Here is a 17,497-nt window from a genome sequence, read left to right on the forward strand (position 1 = left end):
GTCAGTGATACCATCCAATCATCTCATCCTCTGTCATCCCCTTCTCCTCCTGCCCTCAATCTTTCCCAGCATCAGGGTCTTTTCAACTGAATTGGTTCTTCGCATCAGGTGGCCAAAGTATTGGAGCTTCTGCTTCAGCATCAGTCCTTCCAATGAACACCCAGGACTGATTTCCTTTAGGATGGACTGGTTGGATCTCCTTGCAGTCCAAGGGACTCTCAAGAGTCCTCTCCAACACCACAATTCAAAAGCATCAATTCTTTGGCACTCACCTTTCTTCATAGTCCAGCTCTCACATCCATACATGACCACTGGAAAGACCATAACTTTGACTAGACAGACCTTTGTTGGCAAAGTAATGTCTCTGCTTTCTAATATACTGTCTAGGTTGGGCATAGCTTTTCTTCCAAGGAGCAAGTATCTTTTAATTTCATGGCTGCAGTCACCATCTGCAGTGATTTGGAGCCTGAGAAAATAGAGTCTCTCACTGTTTCCATTGTTTCCCCATCTATCTGCCGTGAGGTGATGGGACCGGATGGGATCTCAGCAGGACGGGCGTGAGGAGGATCTGTCCTCACCTGTGTTAACTGTGGTCCCTGGTCAAGTGACAAATGTGCAGGCTTCTCTATTTTTACCCTCATCATCGATCAGTGACACTTTAAGACCATAAACATCCTCCTTTCCAGTTACTTTAGCATTCATAAACAATTCTTGCCTGAAAAGGATTGTTACTGTCTTATTTGCCAAAGGTTGATTTTTGTCCAACTCCATCATTCATTCTGTATGTATTACTTGGCCATCGACTCTAAGGAAAGGTTATCGCTTCTCCTCTATTTATTCACTTATCTATCTCAGTGTGCACTTGCGGATTCTCAAAACATGGTTATATCTGTTCCTCTCATTAATGTCGTTTAGGGAGATAAGATGATTGGATGGCATCATCGACACAGTGGGTATGAGTTTGAGCAAACTCTGGGAGATAGTGAAGGACAGGGCAGCCAGGCATACTGTAGTTCATGAGGTGGCAAAGAGTCAGATGCGACTTAGTGACCGAACCACAACAGGGAGATAAGAACTAGGAATATGTTAGCTGAATTTTAGTTCTTTGTTTTTGGGAACTATAAACCTGAAAGCATAAAAGTGACAAAGAAAGGGAAGAAACAGCATGTCATTTGTCATCATCTCAATAAAAGCTTTAGTTTAAAAAAACGTATTCACTACAAAACATTTTTTTGTAATGAAAGGGAATCATTTTAAACATGTACAGATCACAATTATTGCAAATCGAGACTGAATGTGTTGGATATATTCTGCACCAGAGAGTGATATTTATCCTAAGCAGTCCTTTAAAGTTTAAAGAGCAGTTCGTTTAACCAAAAGACTCATGAGCCAGCAAAATACCTTGTTTCCGGGGTTTCCTGGCTCCTGTGGCCTCAGTCTCACAAAGCATAATTCCACTGGTTCCTTTGTTCCACCCTCCTCGGGCTTGTTGGGGGGTATGTGTACATATATACACTTTTTTTTCCTTTCCCTACAGAAAATAGATAGGAAATGGCCATGGCTGTGAGCGTGGCTGAGTGGCTGAGTGGCCTAATGCTAGCCTGTGCTCTCTGCAGCCTAATTAAAGGAAAATGGTTGTGCTTTCTATGAAGAGAGATGCAGAATGAGAGGAGGGGGCACAGGAAGGGGAGCTGAGCGCTAAGAGCCTGCCTTTCTCCGCCGAATTAAATGCTAACCTTGCCTCCTCCTCCAAGTCCTGAATTTATATAACAAATCAATGTACATAGCTGGACAGCTTCCAGGGCACTAGACTTCTCGTCCAGATTCAGTTAATGCAGCCCCTAAGCAACCAGCAACGTGTAGGAAACACCGCAGATGGACCTAGAGGGCAGGTACGTGGAGCCCCAAGTCAGCCAGCTCCCTGGGCTCTCACCCCGGCCCCTCCCCACAACCGCCAAAGGTCTGGGCAGGCACTGTCCAAGTTTCAGTGGGAATATAAAGGTCAACTTAAATAGGAACAAAATTCTTAGCTATATAAAAATCATGCTGCTTCCACGAGAAGACTGTTTGCTCTGGCAAGTCAGACACAAAAAGCAGGTCAGAATAAAACCTAGTCTTGCTGGGGGGCCAGTATCATTATCCCCCAGGGCTTCCTCTCTGCCTCTGCACATATCCAACCAACAGCTGGGTTAACCGATTGGACTGACTGGCTCACTCTTCATAATAAACAGAAAAAAAGGAATGCCATGCAAAACACTTTTGATTGAACTTCCATCAACTCAGACCAAAATAAGCAGTCGAGGTCACAGTTTATTTATCCCCACCTGACTCTCCAGGGCACACACAACTTCACAGTCTCGTCATAAAGTCCATTTTAACTTGATCGCAGCTAAAATGAATTGCTGCTCTAAAACTGCAGCCAGTTACTTCCCTGGTGGCCCAGTGGTTACGAAGAGTCCACCTGCCAATGTGGGGGGGTGTGGGTTTGATCCCCGGTCGGGGAAGATCCCACATACCTCGGGGAGCTGAGCCTGTGCACAACTACTGAGCCTGTGTGCTATGCAGCCTGTGCTCCCAACAAGGGGAGCCACCAAAATGAGAAGCCTGCACACCGCGACTAGAGAGTGGCCCCTGCTCGTCACGCGGAGAGAAAGCCCACACGCAGCAACGAAGACTCAGCACAACCATAAGTAAAAAAATAAATATAAAATAAAAACTCATCGTTGAAAAAAAAAAAAAAAACCCTGCAGCTGAATGAATTCACGCAGACAACCCTGGAGTGGAGCAAAAGCAGTCCCGAAGAAGAACTGCAGAGTTACGCCAAAGACAGACTTTCAATCGAATGAAAACAAAGGGTGTTTAATCATTTATTTGGTCTCTAACTCACACCAGAAAGGATCTGAGGCTGTTTACACAAATATATACAGTAGGATAATTAAGAACAACAGCAGCCGCAACAATAATAACAACAAGAAGAACACGTTACACAGTGGTCTGTGGTGGCCTAAATGAGAAGGAAATTCAAAGAAGAGGGGATTTATGTATATGTATAGCAGATTCACTTTGCTGTACAGCAGAAACTGACACAACATTAAACAACTATATTCCAATGAAAATTTTAAAAAAGAAGAACACAATACACACGGGGCCCTCCCCACACTGAGCCAGGCACACAGCCAGACCTCTTTCCTACAGGGTCTCCGAGAATTCTGATAGTCATTCTTTGCAGTAAGGACCATCAGTATCCCCATTTTACAGCTATGAAGACTGAGGCTGGGAGGTTAAAGCAACCCAGCTCAAGAGGACATCAGCTAACAAGTGGCAGAGCAGGGACAAAGAGAAAGGTCGGCAGTAAATGGGTGAGTACAGGCAGGTCAGCAATGCAAAGCTGAGTCCAGGTGGAGAGACGGCGCCCTCCACAGCACAGATGTGTCAGCAGTGAACGCGCACACTTGGCTTGGGCTTTCTTCCAGGACAAAGCAAGAAGGGAAATGTTTATCGGTGGTGAGAGGGCCAAGATGCCCAAGAGAAACATTTTCCATTTTCTAAGATGAAGCCGTTTTTCCTGGGCTAAGTGTCCAGGATTCAGAAAGAGCAAACTGCCAGCAGACAGGTCTTTCAGAGAATCAAGTAGGAACAGTATTTCTGGAAACCAAGACTCCGGAGGCGGGGCGGGGGCGGCATGGTTGGGGGGCGGGGATAGGGGGAGGGGGCAAGCAGGCGGCACTCCATCCTCAGCACCATCCGGGCACCCACCCTGACCCAGGACCAGTGTGTCTGGGGCTCCATTCTCTTGGACTCATGCTTAAGAGAGAGAACACGGCCTCCTGGCAGCGTGGCTCAGGACCGAACGTGTGTCCATTCACAGGAGACACATCACACAGGTGCCGGCACCTCCAGCAAACAGCAGCCTCTCTCCCAGAGCCTCTGCCACTAGGTGTGCCTGGCGTGCCCAGCTCTCAGGGTGCCCGGCAAAGGCAGTGTCAGCTTCCGGTTCCTGGCATACCTGGGTGACCAGATGAACACCCGCTTTGTGGAGCCATGAGCCAATCAGCAGGGAGAGACAAGTTGCTTACCAGCTATTCAAAAGAACAGAATTTTGCTTTTACTGCCAGGGCACTGAGAGGCATATTTCCTTAGAGGAGTAAACATCCATTACCTGGTGATACCAGTTCCAGATTTTGACAATAACCAAACTATATTCAGGGGAAGCTTGGTTTTCTGTTATACAGATCTTAGGCAGGTTGACAGAACTGATTATCAAATAACTGGGCTTCCCTGGTGGCTCAGACGGTAAAGAATCTGCCTGCAATGCAGAAGACCTGGGTTTGATCCCTGGGTTGGGAAGATCCCCTGGAGAAGGGAATGGCAACTCACTCCAGTTTTCATGCCAGGAGAATTCCATGGACAGAGGAGCCTGGTGGGCTATAGTCCACAGAGTCACAAAGAGTCAGACATGACTGAGCAACTAACACGTTAAATAACTAGTTTATTTTGCTTTCAAAATCCTTCATCTTATCTTTCTAAATATGCCTCAAAGCAATAGATGAACTATTGATAATGATTCTGGCAAACTCAAGTCGCACAGGAAATAGTCACGTCAAACTTCCATTTCAGTGTTTGGGGTTTTTAGTCACAGCGTGTCATGGGCTGCATCGCTCCTATAATACATGGCATCCCTGAGTAAATCCACCGCCCCAGAAACGTGGAATTTAATTTCCAAGCAAACCTACGGCTAACTGGAAATGCTTATTTGTTCCTATTCTTATTTTTTTGAAAATTGTATTGAAATGAACAAATCCAGTTTCTTTTATGGGCAGAATAAAAACGACCAGAATGCACCCTCACAATGGGAACACAAATTGTTCTCTTCTCTCCTCTGCATTTAAGCCAACTTGGGCCAGATGGGGACGTGGAAGACACCAGGGTCTCCCATGGGCTTGGAGGTGACTGTCGTATACAGAAAATTGTGTTTGTGTGTGTGTGTGTTTCCAGAATGTTAATTTGGGGACAGATTTGAATCTAGTGAAAGACATGTTCTCATTCTGGGAACTTCAATTTAACACACTTTCCCAATTTTCATAGATTTAACGTTAAGACAAGGTTTTTAAGTAGATGCTATGGAGTTTATTGGGTATCATAGCAGATGACATCCTTTCTCTCTTTGCTCTTCAGAATCCTGATTTATAGGGTGTTATTTTGTACCTAAAATAGATGACAATGATTCCCAGGCTCTCCTGCAGCCAAGGAAGCCATTTGACCAAGCTTTGGGCAGTAAGATATAAATAGAAGTATTATGTGAGATTTCTAGGAATGCTTTCTAAAATAAAGAAAAAGGACCCTCAGTTTTCCTTTTTTCCATCCAAGAACATGTCTATGATGACTGGAACTCAGCAGCCATTTTGCTCCATGAGGTCAAGGACCCTATGGTTTCTGCTGTGATCTGATTTCTAAGGAAACATCATGTCAGCCCCTAACACCTCACCTAGACTTTCTTTATATGAGAAAATTACAGTTATGCCTTTTTAAAGCCAGGATTAATTTGAATATTTTTATAACTGCAAACAAACTTAATCTGCCTAATGCAGGGGGTACTAGGGAAACTGGGGTGATTCAGAAAGTTGCTAGAAAGACTCAGGAAATGATGTTTGATTGTGCAGTTGTTCAGAGCTGGAACTGTCAGATCAAGCAGAATAATGATTAAGACGCAGTTTGGCCACTTGTTAGCTGTGTGACACTAGGTCACTTAACATCTCCAAATCTATCTTCTCACCTGTAAAATGGGCCAGCAAGCCCCACTTTAGAAGACTGGATTCACAATGACATGAGATAATGCACAGGAACTGTTCAGCACAGTGTCTGTGAGTTTGTGTCCCCAAATGAGGTGCTTCCACCATCAAGTAAGAAAAAAACATCGTCCCCGGTAGCAGGCAAGGTGCTTTAGGCAGTAGAGGCACACGTGACTAAAGATGGCGTCATTTCAGTAAGAATAAGACAAGAAGTGCAAGGTTCATATCAGACCCACGCTTTCACAGGTGTGATTGCTTAGAACAAGACAGTGGACATTCTTTCTGTTTTAAAAAAAAAGCAAATCAATCCAAGGGTCATTTTTGAAAAAATGAATAATTCAGACTATATGAAAACTGATGGGTTCCCTAGAGGCTGAAGTTTGGCAAACACTTGCCTAAGAGGAGGGGATGTGGAAATGCAGTGACCGGAAGGATGCAGACTCACTTGGCCTTCTGCCTCAACCCCGGTCCCCCGCCCCCACACCCCCACACATCCACCTCAGTGTGTGCCCTTTGGGGCCAGGGACCACTGCTTCCCTTCTCCAGGTCACACCTGGCCCCCGGGGTGTCTGCACTTTCTTCCTTCTGTGTGTGGAGTGTCCATGAGAGGGCCAAGCCCCCCCTCCCAGCCCCCCCAGCCTCCTTGTAGAAGGAGAATATCTGTCCCCACCCTGAGTCTAAGGTGCTGCCCACACAGGAAAGGGACAGCACCTTAGAGAACATCAGGCGATGTTCCGTGAGAACATCACACTCCCGGGAAGGCCTGCAGGCGCCCCCACCCCCCAGGAGAAAAGGCAATGCTTAAGCGAGTTTCTGGCTCAAATAAACTTCTGGATGTGAGTGAGTAGCAGCTGGGAACCCTCTTATCAGGTCCCAAAGCAAAAATTGACTATTATCACACTAAGATAAAATTAGAATGCTTTTCATTAAAAAAAAAGCGGGGGGAGATCTTGGAGAGAGAGGTGTATTTCTTCTCTGCCCACTCCCTCCCTTTTCGCAGTGGTATGTAGTTTGGCATTTCCAGGTGGGCCTTGCTCTTCTGCAACTCTCCTTCCCTACTGCTGGTGAAGGGCCCTGGCCTTGGGGCTGAGTCCGCTGAGTCCATCTTTTCCCCTTGCCAGTGGTGGGGCTGGTTACCAGGTTCCCACCCCATTGATGTGACTGTGTCGATCCATGAGGTTGAATGACCAGATGAGGTTGAGCTCTGGAGAAGTCTGATCAATTCCTTAATGATTGGACCACATCGACCAGAATGGTTAATTCAGTTCCACGGGCTGACCTTTCCTAGGCCTTCTGGGAAAAAGTGGATCATTTGCAAAAGTAATGGAGAATTTAAGTCTCCCCCCAATAAACCAGGACAACCATTTGCAAAATGAACAGAGACTGTCATGTCCTCTGTTTGGGCCCTGGAGAATTTGTGTAACCTTTTTTTCACAGATGTTTAAAAATGCATTTAGTGATGTGGGAACCCCAATCTGCATAGCCAATTAGAAGCCGTGGTATAGCCCTGCTCTTACCCAGCTGGGTCTCCTGAAGACTTTGAGGCCACCAACTATGAAGGTGACTCAGTAGTCCTGTTAGTCTTCCCTTTTTGATTGTAAATTGGGAAAGAAGTTGCTATATTTTATTTCTTTAAATTTTAAAAATGGTTTCTTTTATTTGGCTGCACCGGGTCTTAGTTGTGGCATGTGAGATCGTTAACTTGTGGCATGTGGCATCTGGTTCCCTGACCAGCAATCAAACCTGGGCCGTCTGCACTGGGAGCTTGGAGTCTTAGCCAGTGGACCATCAGGGAAGTCCCTCTATTTTTTTAAAATTCACATTGTTCATGGAAGTATACATTTCCCCAAAGCCTAGAATTATGCCAATCATCCATAGCTCTTGGGGTCATTAATGCAGACGGTACCCCGACTCCAGCCAGCCTTGGCAAGGATTCCAGAAGCCCCTCTCCTTTCTACAGAGAAGGAAAGAAACTGAAGCACAGAAGTCATTCAGTTGGGTAGGAAAACTAGATTTACAAGTTCATAAAATAAAACTTCTTTCTAACATCCTGATATCAAAAGGAGATGATCTTTGTTTGACTCAATGTCCTCATCCTTCGAGGTTAAATTCAAAGTTTTTCTGATTTTTAGAGCGAAGGCTGCTTCCATATTTCTAGGCTGGTTTTGAGGACTCCACAGGGGTCTGTGCCTCTCTAAAGCCCGGCTCTCACCCACCCTAAACAGGGTCACTGCTCTAGTGCAGAAGCGCTCCACGGAGGGGGTGAGGGGAGAAGCAGTCCCAGGTGTCCTCACCTGCTCCTTCAGTGCCCCCGAGGGCCAGCCTGTGCTGGACACCATGGGGCACACTGCCCACATTGCATTAGAGGTCAAGACACACCCTGGGGCACTTCCCTGCACCGTCAGGAGTGCTCCATGCACTGAAGTGGGTGGAAACCTCAAGCCCTGAGTCAGCTCCACAGAGGAGGTCTGTGTGGACTTGAGCGTGGATGGCACCAGAGGAGGTGAAGACGTGGATATGGGTCCTTGGGGCTGCCCACAGGCAGGAGGGCCGGGGTGGGAAGTGTCTTGAGGGAGCCTGAGACCCTCCCCGCAGGGAGAAGACAGCAGACGGAGCAGCGGGCAGTGTGAGCGCAGCTTTGAAGCTGGGAGAAGTCTGAACTGGACACGGCCCCCCAGGAGGTGCCCTGACTGTGCCACCTCCGGTCAGCACCCCTCAGCCCACAGCTGCAGCCCCCACCCCGGGCGAAGGGAGGATGCCTGGGAGCCCCACAGCCCACAGTTCGCTGGGAAAGGCAGTGGGTTGCGGCTTTTCCAGAACTCTAGTTCCCCTGTGACTGTGACGGGTGCCGCCTGCCATGACGGTTAAGACAACATGCCCACACGCTCCGTGGTTACGCCCAGCTCCCCAGTGTGGGCGCTAGCACTCTGTCACCTCCTTGTAAGTGGCACCACTGAAGCTGCAGTCAAACTGAGAAGGAGCTGTCGATGACAGCTGGTTGGTTTAGTTTTAAACTAGACGAACTCTGGGAACACGGGCGGCCAACAGCTGGTTGCAGAGATTATCACCTTCTGGACAAGATCCTCAAGTGCTTGACCCCAGGAGGCAGTGGTGCGAGACTGAAAGGACAGCAACTTCCGGTCTCCTGAGTCTGCAAACCGCTGGCCGGGCTGTCAGGAGCATAGCGGTCGTTGAATTGCCAGGTGCCACTGCTGCTGGAGGCCATCGGAGGGGCCACGAGCCCCAAAGCAGCAGCAGGAAACCTGCAGGAACCTCAGCTTCCTCTTCCACCCCCGAGTCTCCATGCAGACCAGCTTGATCCCTTTCAGAGGGTTAAGGCTCCCCAGGCCTCTGTGCTCAGCCTCACGGATGGAAGTGATGGAGACCTGGGTGTTAGATGATGGGCCCCTGGGTGGGGTGGAGGGCTGCATTCATTCTAAGAGAAGTGGGTTTCCCCAGAGTCCACTCTTGGAAGCAAATGACAAAGAGTCCAAGAGGTAACACAGAGGCTGGGGCGGTGAGGGTGCTGAATAGGGACGCACCTGAGCGGCACCTGGGCAGTTGGAATAGAGCTGTGCTGACACCAGGAAGGTAGCTTCTTCTGTGCAGCAGAAGGCTGTGGCTGCAAACCCTGAAACCAAGTGGCTAGGAACTCTGATGCTGCCATGGAAACGCATACGGGGTGAGGAGGTGGCATCTCAGCTGTGCAGTAAAGGTGGCAACAAACTTAAAAGCACCCATTCGATTCTCACCCAGGCATTTTAGGGGCTTCCCTGATGGCTCAGTGGTCAAGAATCCACCTGCCAATGCAAGAGACACAAGAGACCTGGGCTCGATCCCTGGGTCAGGAAGATCCCCTGGAGGTGAGCATGGCGACCCACTCCAGTATTCTTGCCTGCAGAACCTCACGGACAGAGGAGCCTGGTGGGTTACAGTCCATGGGGGTCACAGAGTCAGACGCAATTGAAATGACTTAGCACACACGCATAGTAGTTTTGAGATTTGCAAGTTTACGATTCCCTGAAGCTTTTCTAGAAGCTACTGAGACCTAAGAGGGAGGGACCATCTTGGCAAAGCTGTGCTTGAGTGTACGCACTTGGGTGTCACTGATGCTTTGGTCCATGATGCAACCGTCTGAGATGTGTCAAAGCATCACCTGGCTAAGCTGATACCTGCCCAGGCGGCCGGCTCCACATCAGTGCCTTTGTTCCAGGAATCAGACGGGTGTTGGATGTCGGCCTGAGTTTGTGGGGGTCCAGAACTCCAGGCAGAACCTCCATCGACTTCATTCATTCAGGATTCAGCAGTCTTGAGTCAGTCACAGCACTGACAGGTTTGCACGAGCGCCTTCTGGAACCCCCGGCCCTCCCTCTACACCCCAGGGCTCAGGCTGACCGCCCTTTGAGCCTGGGCTCACCCACAGCTCTCCCCCTGTCCCTGTGAGGCTCGCTCCTTTGCACGACTGCCCATCTTGGGACACTTTGCAGAGTTTTGCCACCTACTTATTGAGTAGAACTTTATATTAATTAAAGAGCCATCAGGGCCAGGCAGTGTGGAGTGTATATCATGCTGTGTGCAATTCGTGCTTGCGTGCCAAGTTGCTTCAGTCATGTCGGACTCTGTGCCACCAGCTTGCCAGGCTCTTCTGTCCGTGGGATTCTCTCGGCAAGAGTACTGCAGTGGGTTGCTATGCTGTCCTCCAGGTGATCTTCCTGACTCAGGGATCAAACCTGCATCTCTTACGTCTAACCTGCATTGGCAGGTGGGTTCTTAACCACCAGGGCTGCATTCATCGTTCCTTCCTTTGTTCCGTGAACATCTGTGAGATGCCTGTTGCACACAGGTACTGAGCTAGATGGCCGTGGACCAATTACATAGCACAGCTGAGTGGACCCCTGCCTCCAGGAGCATCCTTCCTGCCCATCACCTCCCTAAGCTCAGCTCCTGCCCCCCTCCCATTCTGCTTATCTCCACCCACCTCCTTGAGGACTGGGCACATACCTGCCTCCTGGCCTTTGCGCCTGCTGGTCCCGGAAGGTTCTTTCCCCTGAGTCCCAGGTGGCTCACTCCCCATCCCTCGGACTTTGCTGGCTAAGTCACTGTCTTAGGAGCGAGCCTTGCTCTGACGTCTCCCATCCTCACTTGATTTATGTTTCCTCCTAAGCCGTTCTCCCTCACATGTTGAACATGGACCTACTTATCGGTTGGATGTAAGCTCCTCAGTGGCAGGGATGTTTGTGTTGGTCCCTGCTGTTTCCCAAGTACCCAGAACAGTGCTGGGCACAGAATGGGCATGGAGTCAATATTAGTGGAATTAATAGTGGGATGAATATATGACCTGAACCACAAAGTAGGTGGGTTAGCATGAAATTAGGTCATATTCTGGACAAGCTAACAGCTGATAGGTGCCAAGCAGTGTAGCTGAGAGCCAGGCTGGTCCTACACGGGCTTGACACTGCCCTGGTCCTTTAGTGCCGTGGTGTCCCTGGGCTCATTATGTCCTTCTCAAGAATTATTGTCAAGTTGCAGATAACAGGGACTACCCTGATGGTTCCATAGTTTAAAATCCGCCTTGCAATGTAGGGGGTGCTGGTGCGATCCATGGTTGGGGAACTAAGATCCCACATGCTGTGGGGCAAACTCAACTAGAGAGTGAGAGTCCATGCGCTGCAACAAAAGATCCCACATGACGCAATGCAGCTCTCGAGTGTTGCAATGCAGCTCTCCCACGCAGCAGCCAAGTCCTGATGCAGCCAAATAAACATTTTTTTAAAATATCAGAAAAAAACAGAAAGTGCTCATCTGCATGTGGGCACCAGTTTCTCTTCCCCTGGGCACACACCTGACGTCCACTCACTGTCCCAGGAATGCCGGGGGAGCCCAGCCCAGTGGGCCTGCCTGACACTGAAGATGTTTCCTATTCCGAGACACTGAGTGTGAAGAGGAAGAGTTCAAATACCAGTAGAGGTTCTTGGTTCTTCCAAAGAACGCAGCAAACCTGCGACAATCCCCTGTGAATAAAGGATGGCCATGCTGTCCCCCACGCAAGAAAGCATTTGTTCAGATAGTTTTTCAGGGCCAAGTTAGCAAAAGAGGGCCGCCAGCGGAACCACTCTCAGAAGAGAGATTCAATTAGGCGTCTGTGCAGTTGCACGAAGGCCGTGTCGCAACACCGAGGTGGCCTGTTTTTCTGGTCATTATTAATCCAGAAACCTTAATGATGAACAACATTTGTGTTATTGTCTCCCCAAATTTAATTTGTTTATGCAGCAGTTCAGTTAATCCTGCAATCTGTTTTTCTCAAACGGGTGCAGATAATGGAGACACCGTTCTTTACAAGTCTTCAGGCTTTTAAATTCTGATAAAATCAGGATTCTTCACTGGGTCTTGCCCCAGCTCTGAACTAAACAACTTTAAATGTAATTATGGAAGCTGGCCTTACATCAGGGACATCCATTTACAAAATTGATTGGCCACGCTGTTCCGCGAGGCATTTCGTGAGCAAACGATTACAAAAGAGCCAGAACTGTAATTTATAAAGGCAAAAAAAAAGCAGATAAATACTTTATTAGTGGTAATGAGAGGGTTTCCAACTAACTGAACCTTTTTCTTCCCTCGCCAGCTACTTCACGGAGCCGTGGTGCATGGCCCTCTTTCACGATCGTTTTATTGATCTCCGGAAAGCGTTACACCAAATCTTATCCTCCAAGGAGGTAAGCGTGATTAACGGATATGTGAGTTATTCCTTGCAAATTAGGAGTTACAAGCTGTTGATCATTTAGACTTTTCCCTACATTCTCACTTTATGGTTTCACTTTGAAAACCAACTGTCCTTCACTTAAACTATGGAGTCCGTAAACATAGATGGTGATATTTCAGGGAAAGTGGGTTATTCAAATCTCTGATACGAGGCAGATTTCTTTTCCTCTTTTACAAGTACCTGTACTTTCATTATCAGCTGACAGTGAGGGCTGAAAGCAGGTAGTGGGCTGTGCCTCCTGGTCCCCGAGCATGAAGTCTATGCTCGTATGGTTTCTGTCCACATCTGCCAGCTGACTGTTAACTATTTGTGTGCACATGTTGTTCTGAAGGTGTCAAGGAAAGTCAACAGGTGTCCAGATGCACTCCTCTTATTTTTTATTTACTTACTTAGTTTTTTGCAAATGTTGGTGTCTTTTTTTAAAATTCACTTTGGCCGTGTTGTGTGGTTATGGGATGTTAGTTTCCTGACCAGGGATCGAACCCATGCGCTCTGCAGTGGAAGCAGAGACTCTTAACCACTTTCCACTTTCATGCATTGGAGAAGGAAATGGCAACCCACTCCAGTGTTCTTGCCTGGAGAATCCCAGGGACGGAGAAGCCTGGTGGGCTGCAGTTCTTGGGGTCACACAGAGTCGGACACGACTGAAGCGACTTAGCAGCAGCAGCAGCAGCAGCAGCAGAAGAGAGTCAGGGAAGTCCCTAAACACTCTTCTTTTAAAACTGAAACTTCTTTCTCCAAGCAATTCACAATTAACTGCAGGTGAGGCTGCACACTGCACAGACTCTGTACTTGGCAAGAAATTTGACTCTGCCATGTAAATAGTAAAATATTTATGAAACTTTATTTTTTTTCAACACCTGTAGTCCTTACCAGAGTTGTGGGGAATTTACATGTTCGGTCAAGTATCCATTCGAGGTGCTTCGTTGGTTTACTCAGACAAGGGCTGGGGCTTGGCTGAGTGGTCTGACTGCCTAAATGAGCAGGTCCTGTGTCTCTGTGTCACCTCTTCGTGGGTCCCCAGGGTGTAGGCTGCCAATGCAGGAGACGGTAGTTCTGTCCCTGGGTCAGGAAGACTCCCTGGAGAAGGAAATGGCAACCCACTCCAGTATTCTTGCCTGGAAAATCCCATGGACAGAGGAGCCTGGCAGGCTACAGCCCATGAGGTCACAAAAGAGTCGGATGTGACTTAGCGACTAAACAACAAAAACCAAAATGAGAAAAGAATCTGAAAAAGAATATATATCTCAAACTGATTCACTTTGCTGTACACCTGAAACTAACACAGCATTGTAAATCAACTACACTCCAATATAAAGTAAAAATTTTAAACACCAAAGTGCCAAGTTTAAAAGTTTAAAAAGATTGTTAAGATAGGACTAGTATGCAAAGCAACCTACAGATTGTGTACAAGCCTATAAAAATCCCCATTTCTTTTTTTAGAAATGGAAAGGCCAATCCTAAAGTTCATATGGAAATGCAAAAGACTCCAAATTAAATTTGAGAAACTTTTAAAAAGTTGATGGACACACACTTTGCAATTTCAAAACTTAATACAAATCAGTGGTAACCAAGACAGTATGGTACTTATATAAGAATAGACATAGAGATCAACGGAGTAAAATTAAGAGCCAAAGTAAACCCATTTACATGAAAAGATGTTAACATTGTTAATCATTAGGGAAATACAAAAACCAGGGTCACAATGAGATATCACTTCACATCTACTAGGATGGCTACACTTTAAAAAAAAAAAAGAGGAAATAATGAGTGTTGGCAAGGATGTGGAAAAATTGAAACTCTCACACATTGCTAGTGGGAATGTAAAAATATTATGCAATTACTGTGAAAAAAATGGTTTGATGGCTCCTAAAAACTTATAAACAGAATTACTATATGATCTAGCCATTGCACTCCTAGGTATATACCCCCAAAGAACTGAAAATCACTATTCAAACGAATACTTATATATGAATGTTCATGGCATCACTATTCAGAATTACAAGATGGAAGAAAGAACTCAGATGTCCATCACGGGACCTGTGGATAAACAAACGTGGTCTCACCGTACCAGGGAACGTACTCTGCCATAAAAGAAATGAAGTGCTGATACATTCTAACAAGTGGATAAAGCTCAAAACACTGAGTTAACTGAAAGGAGCCAGACACGGGAGATCATGTGTTGTCTGGGGGGCACTGTGAGGTGAGCTGCTCACAGATGAACATGTTGGTGGGGGGGTAGGTAGTCACCCTGAGACAGGGCACACAGGAGAGGCAAATGCACAAAAAATGAGTTTACAATCTAGAGCAGTATTTGTCCTCCATAAATTTCAGAGTTCTATTTTGTGACTTTACACCATTACCCCAATGTTGGGCTTTCCTGGTAGCTCAGTTGGTAAAGAATCCACCTGCAATTCAGGAGACCCTCATTCGATTCCTGGGTTGGGAAGATGCCCTGGAGAAGGGAAAGGCTAACAACTCCAGTATTCTGGCCTGGAGAATTCCATGGACTTTATAGTCCATGGGGTCGCAAAGAGTCAGACACGACTGAGCAACTTTCACTTGACTTCACTTTTTCACCCCACCCCAAGTCTCCTCTAATTTTTGTATATTCGTTATATGTGATACAATCTATCTGGAAAATTAAGGAAAAAAGAGCCAACCTCAGCTCTACGTGCTTGGGCACTCAAATGTCTCAGTGCCTCTAATATTTACTTCTGGGCATCACTTGCCATTCTTTCTCTCTCCCATCTTTGTTGATCTGATTTGGGGTCCTGGCCTCCCACAGATGGTTCTTTCAAGTGATATATGTATAATCCCCACACCTGGCAGTGTCTCACTTATATAACTAAGTGATAATTACTGTATTTCTCCGTATAGTTTGAATCTATTTTTCTACCTATAAGTTCTTACTATTGATAAATTAATGATCCAATAGAACTCTGCAAGTTATCCACTTTTTTTTTTTGCTGTTAAAAATAAAAAAGAATTATTGGAAGGTCAAATAAACACATCATCAAAGTCCATCTTCTTTTAGGGTAATTTTCAATTACTGGAGTGTTCAGAAAGCACACAGCTCAAATCTCAGTGAAGTGCTTTTTATTTTGGCTTTACTGCCCACACAGTATGTGGGATCTTAGTCCCCCACCAGGGATCGAACCCATGCCCCCTGCATTGGAAGCCCTGAGTCTTAACCACTGAATTGCCAGAGAAGTCCCTTTTAAAGTTATTTTTATTTTATGAATGAAGTGCTTTATTCAACAATTGATAGGCAGATAGGTGATGAAGCAAGTAAGGTAACCATAGAAACCAGATAGTGTGTATCCGAGTGCCAAGTTCATCACTCTGTCAACTTGCCTCTATGTCTGAATCCTTTTATAATAAAATGTTGGGGAAATCTCTATGTTATAAATGTGCACAGTGTGTGATTCTCAAGTGCAAATAACTTTATTCTCTCTGAGCCCCACACCTTTAAAGATAGCAATGAAATTTGCCTTTACTAAGAATTTAGTATAGGTTTTAAAAATCCCATTGCTTGGGGGCTGTAAAGTAAACCATCTAGGAGTTTTCAACTAAAAATGTTTAATCACCACCTTTCTTATTTTTAAAACAAGCCTGATCTACATATTATTTTTATCTGGAAATTAAGAGCTTAAAATTACTATGCTTGCTGAACTCTAAGACATTATGGTATGCGAACTAAGCCAGTCACAAAAAGAGAACTAGTGTTTGATTCCATTTACATGAAATGTCTAAAGTCAAATCATAGAGAAAGCAGAAGGGTGGAGACTTCCTTGGTGGTCCAGTGGCTAAGACTCCGTGTTCACAATATAGGGGGCCTGGGTTTGATCCCTGGTCAGGGATCTAGATCCCACATGCCACAGCTAAGAGTTTGCATGCCTCAACAAAAGACCCTGGGATGGGCAGTAAATGGTTAGTAGGGACAACTTGGGAGAATGAGAAGGGAATGGCTACCCACTCTGGTAAATTAGAGCTAACTTGATTATTCTAGGGCTTCCCAGGTGGCACTAGTGGTAAAAAAACAAAAACAAAAAAAACCTGCCTGCCAATGCAGGAACTATGAGACACGGGTTCAGTCCCTAGCCGGGGAATATCCCCTGGAGGAGGGCATGGCAACCCACTCCAGTATTCTTGCCTGGAGAATCCCACGGACAGAGGAGCCTGGTGGGCTACAGGCCATGGGGTCACACAGAGTCAGACACAACTGAAGCCACTTCACACGCACATACCACGCCGAGATGGACGGTGCTGATGGCTGCATGACGACATGAAGGTCCTTTTACCTCTGAGTTGGACACTTAAAAATAAAGTGGTAAATTTTATGCTATGTGTGTTTTGCCACAGTTTAATTTTTTTTTAATCTAGGAAAAAAAAAAAACAATATTGTGGCACTCAGCCCAAGTAATATCAGTATCTGCCATCTCTATTTTCCAGGACGAAAACCTTCCTTCTATGGAAGAGTTAGCCCGTCAGATCGAAGATGAGGAAATCAACCTGCCAGAGAAGCCCAGGAATTACCTCAAAAGAGTTTTCCAGGAAACCATCTACAGGCCTCTGGTGGAGAAGAGCATCCTTGACTACCTGCACTACAATCATTACCACCTGCCCATGTACGCGTGGCCGGGCATCATTTAGCTGCGGCCACCGCCTCCACGTGATCGTTTCCATGCGTGTCGTTTCGGGAAGTGCTCCATAGAAGCAGGAAACCTGGCTGGACCGCCGGGCACCATCCTTTTCTGCCGCCACCAGATGCCTGTAGTTCCCTATCGTCCCAGTAGGTGGCGCACGGTGGTGCGACTCGATTCTGGGGCACGGAGAGGCTTTACCCACACCAGGCGTGTTCCTGGCCAGAATAACCCAGATTAGCAATAAAATGAGACCGTTAGTGTGCAAAACTTTTTTTTTTTAATAAAACCTTGGGCATGTT

At 46.5% G+C, this 17,497-nt stretch overlaps 1 protein-coding gene across 3 annotated transcripts in view; it reads left to right on the plus strand.

Moving 5' to 3' along the window:
• The window catches only part of CFAP61 (cilia and flagella associated protein 61), a 248,003-nt gene extending 230,506 nt beyond the window's left edge, over window positions 1–17,497 (plus strand). For all 3 annotated transcript variants that reach the window (XM_070381160.1, XM_070381162.1, XM_070381161.1), the window contains 2 exons: window positions 12,412–12,502; window positions 17,005–17,497. In XM_070381160.1, the coding sequence (XP_070237261.1) occupies window positions 12,412–12,502; window positions 17,005–17,205 (292 nt within the window). In that variant the 3' untranslated portion in view covers window positions 17,206–17,497. The remainder of the gene's footprint in view (window positions 1–12,411; window positions 12,503–17,004) is intronic.

Source organism: Bos mutus, chromosome 13 (assembly GCF_027580195.1).
Source record: "Bos mutus isolate GX-2022 chromosome 13, NWIPB_WYAK_1.1, whole genome shotgun sequence".
Taxonomy (NCBI): domain Eukaryota; kingdom Metazoa; phylum Chordata; class Mammalia; order Artiodactyla; family Bovidae; genus Bos; species Bos mutus.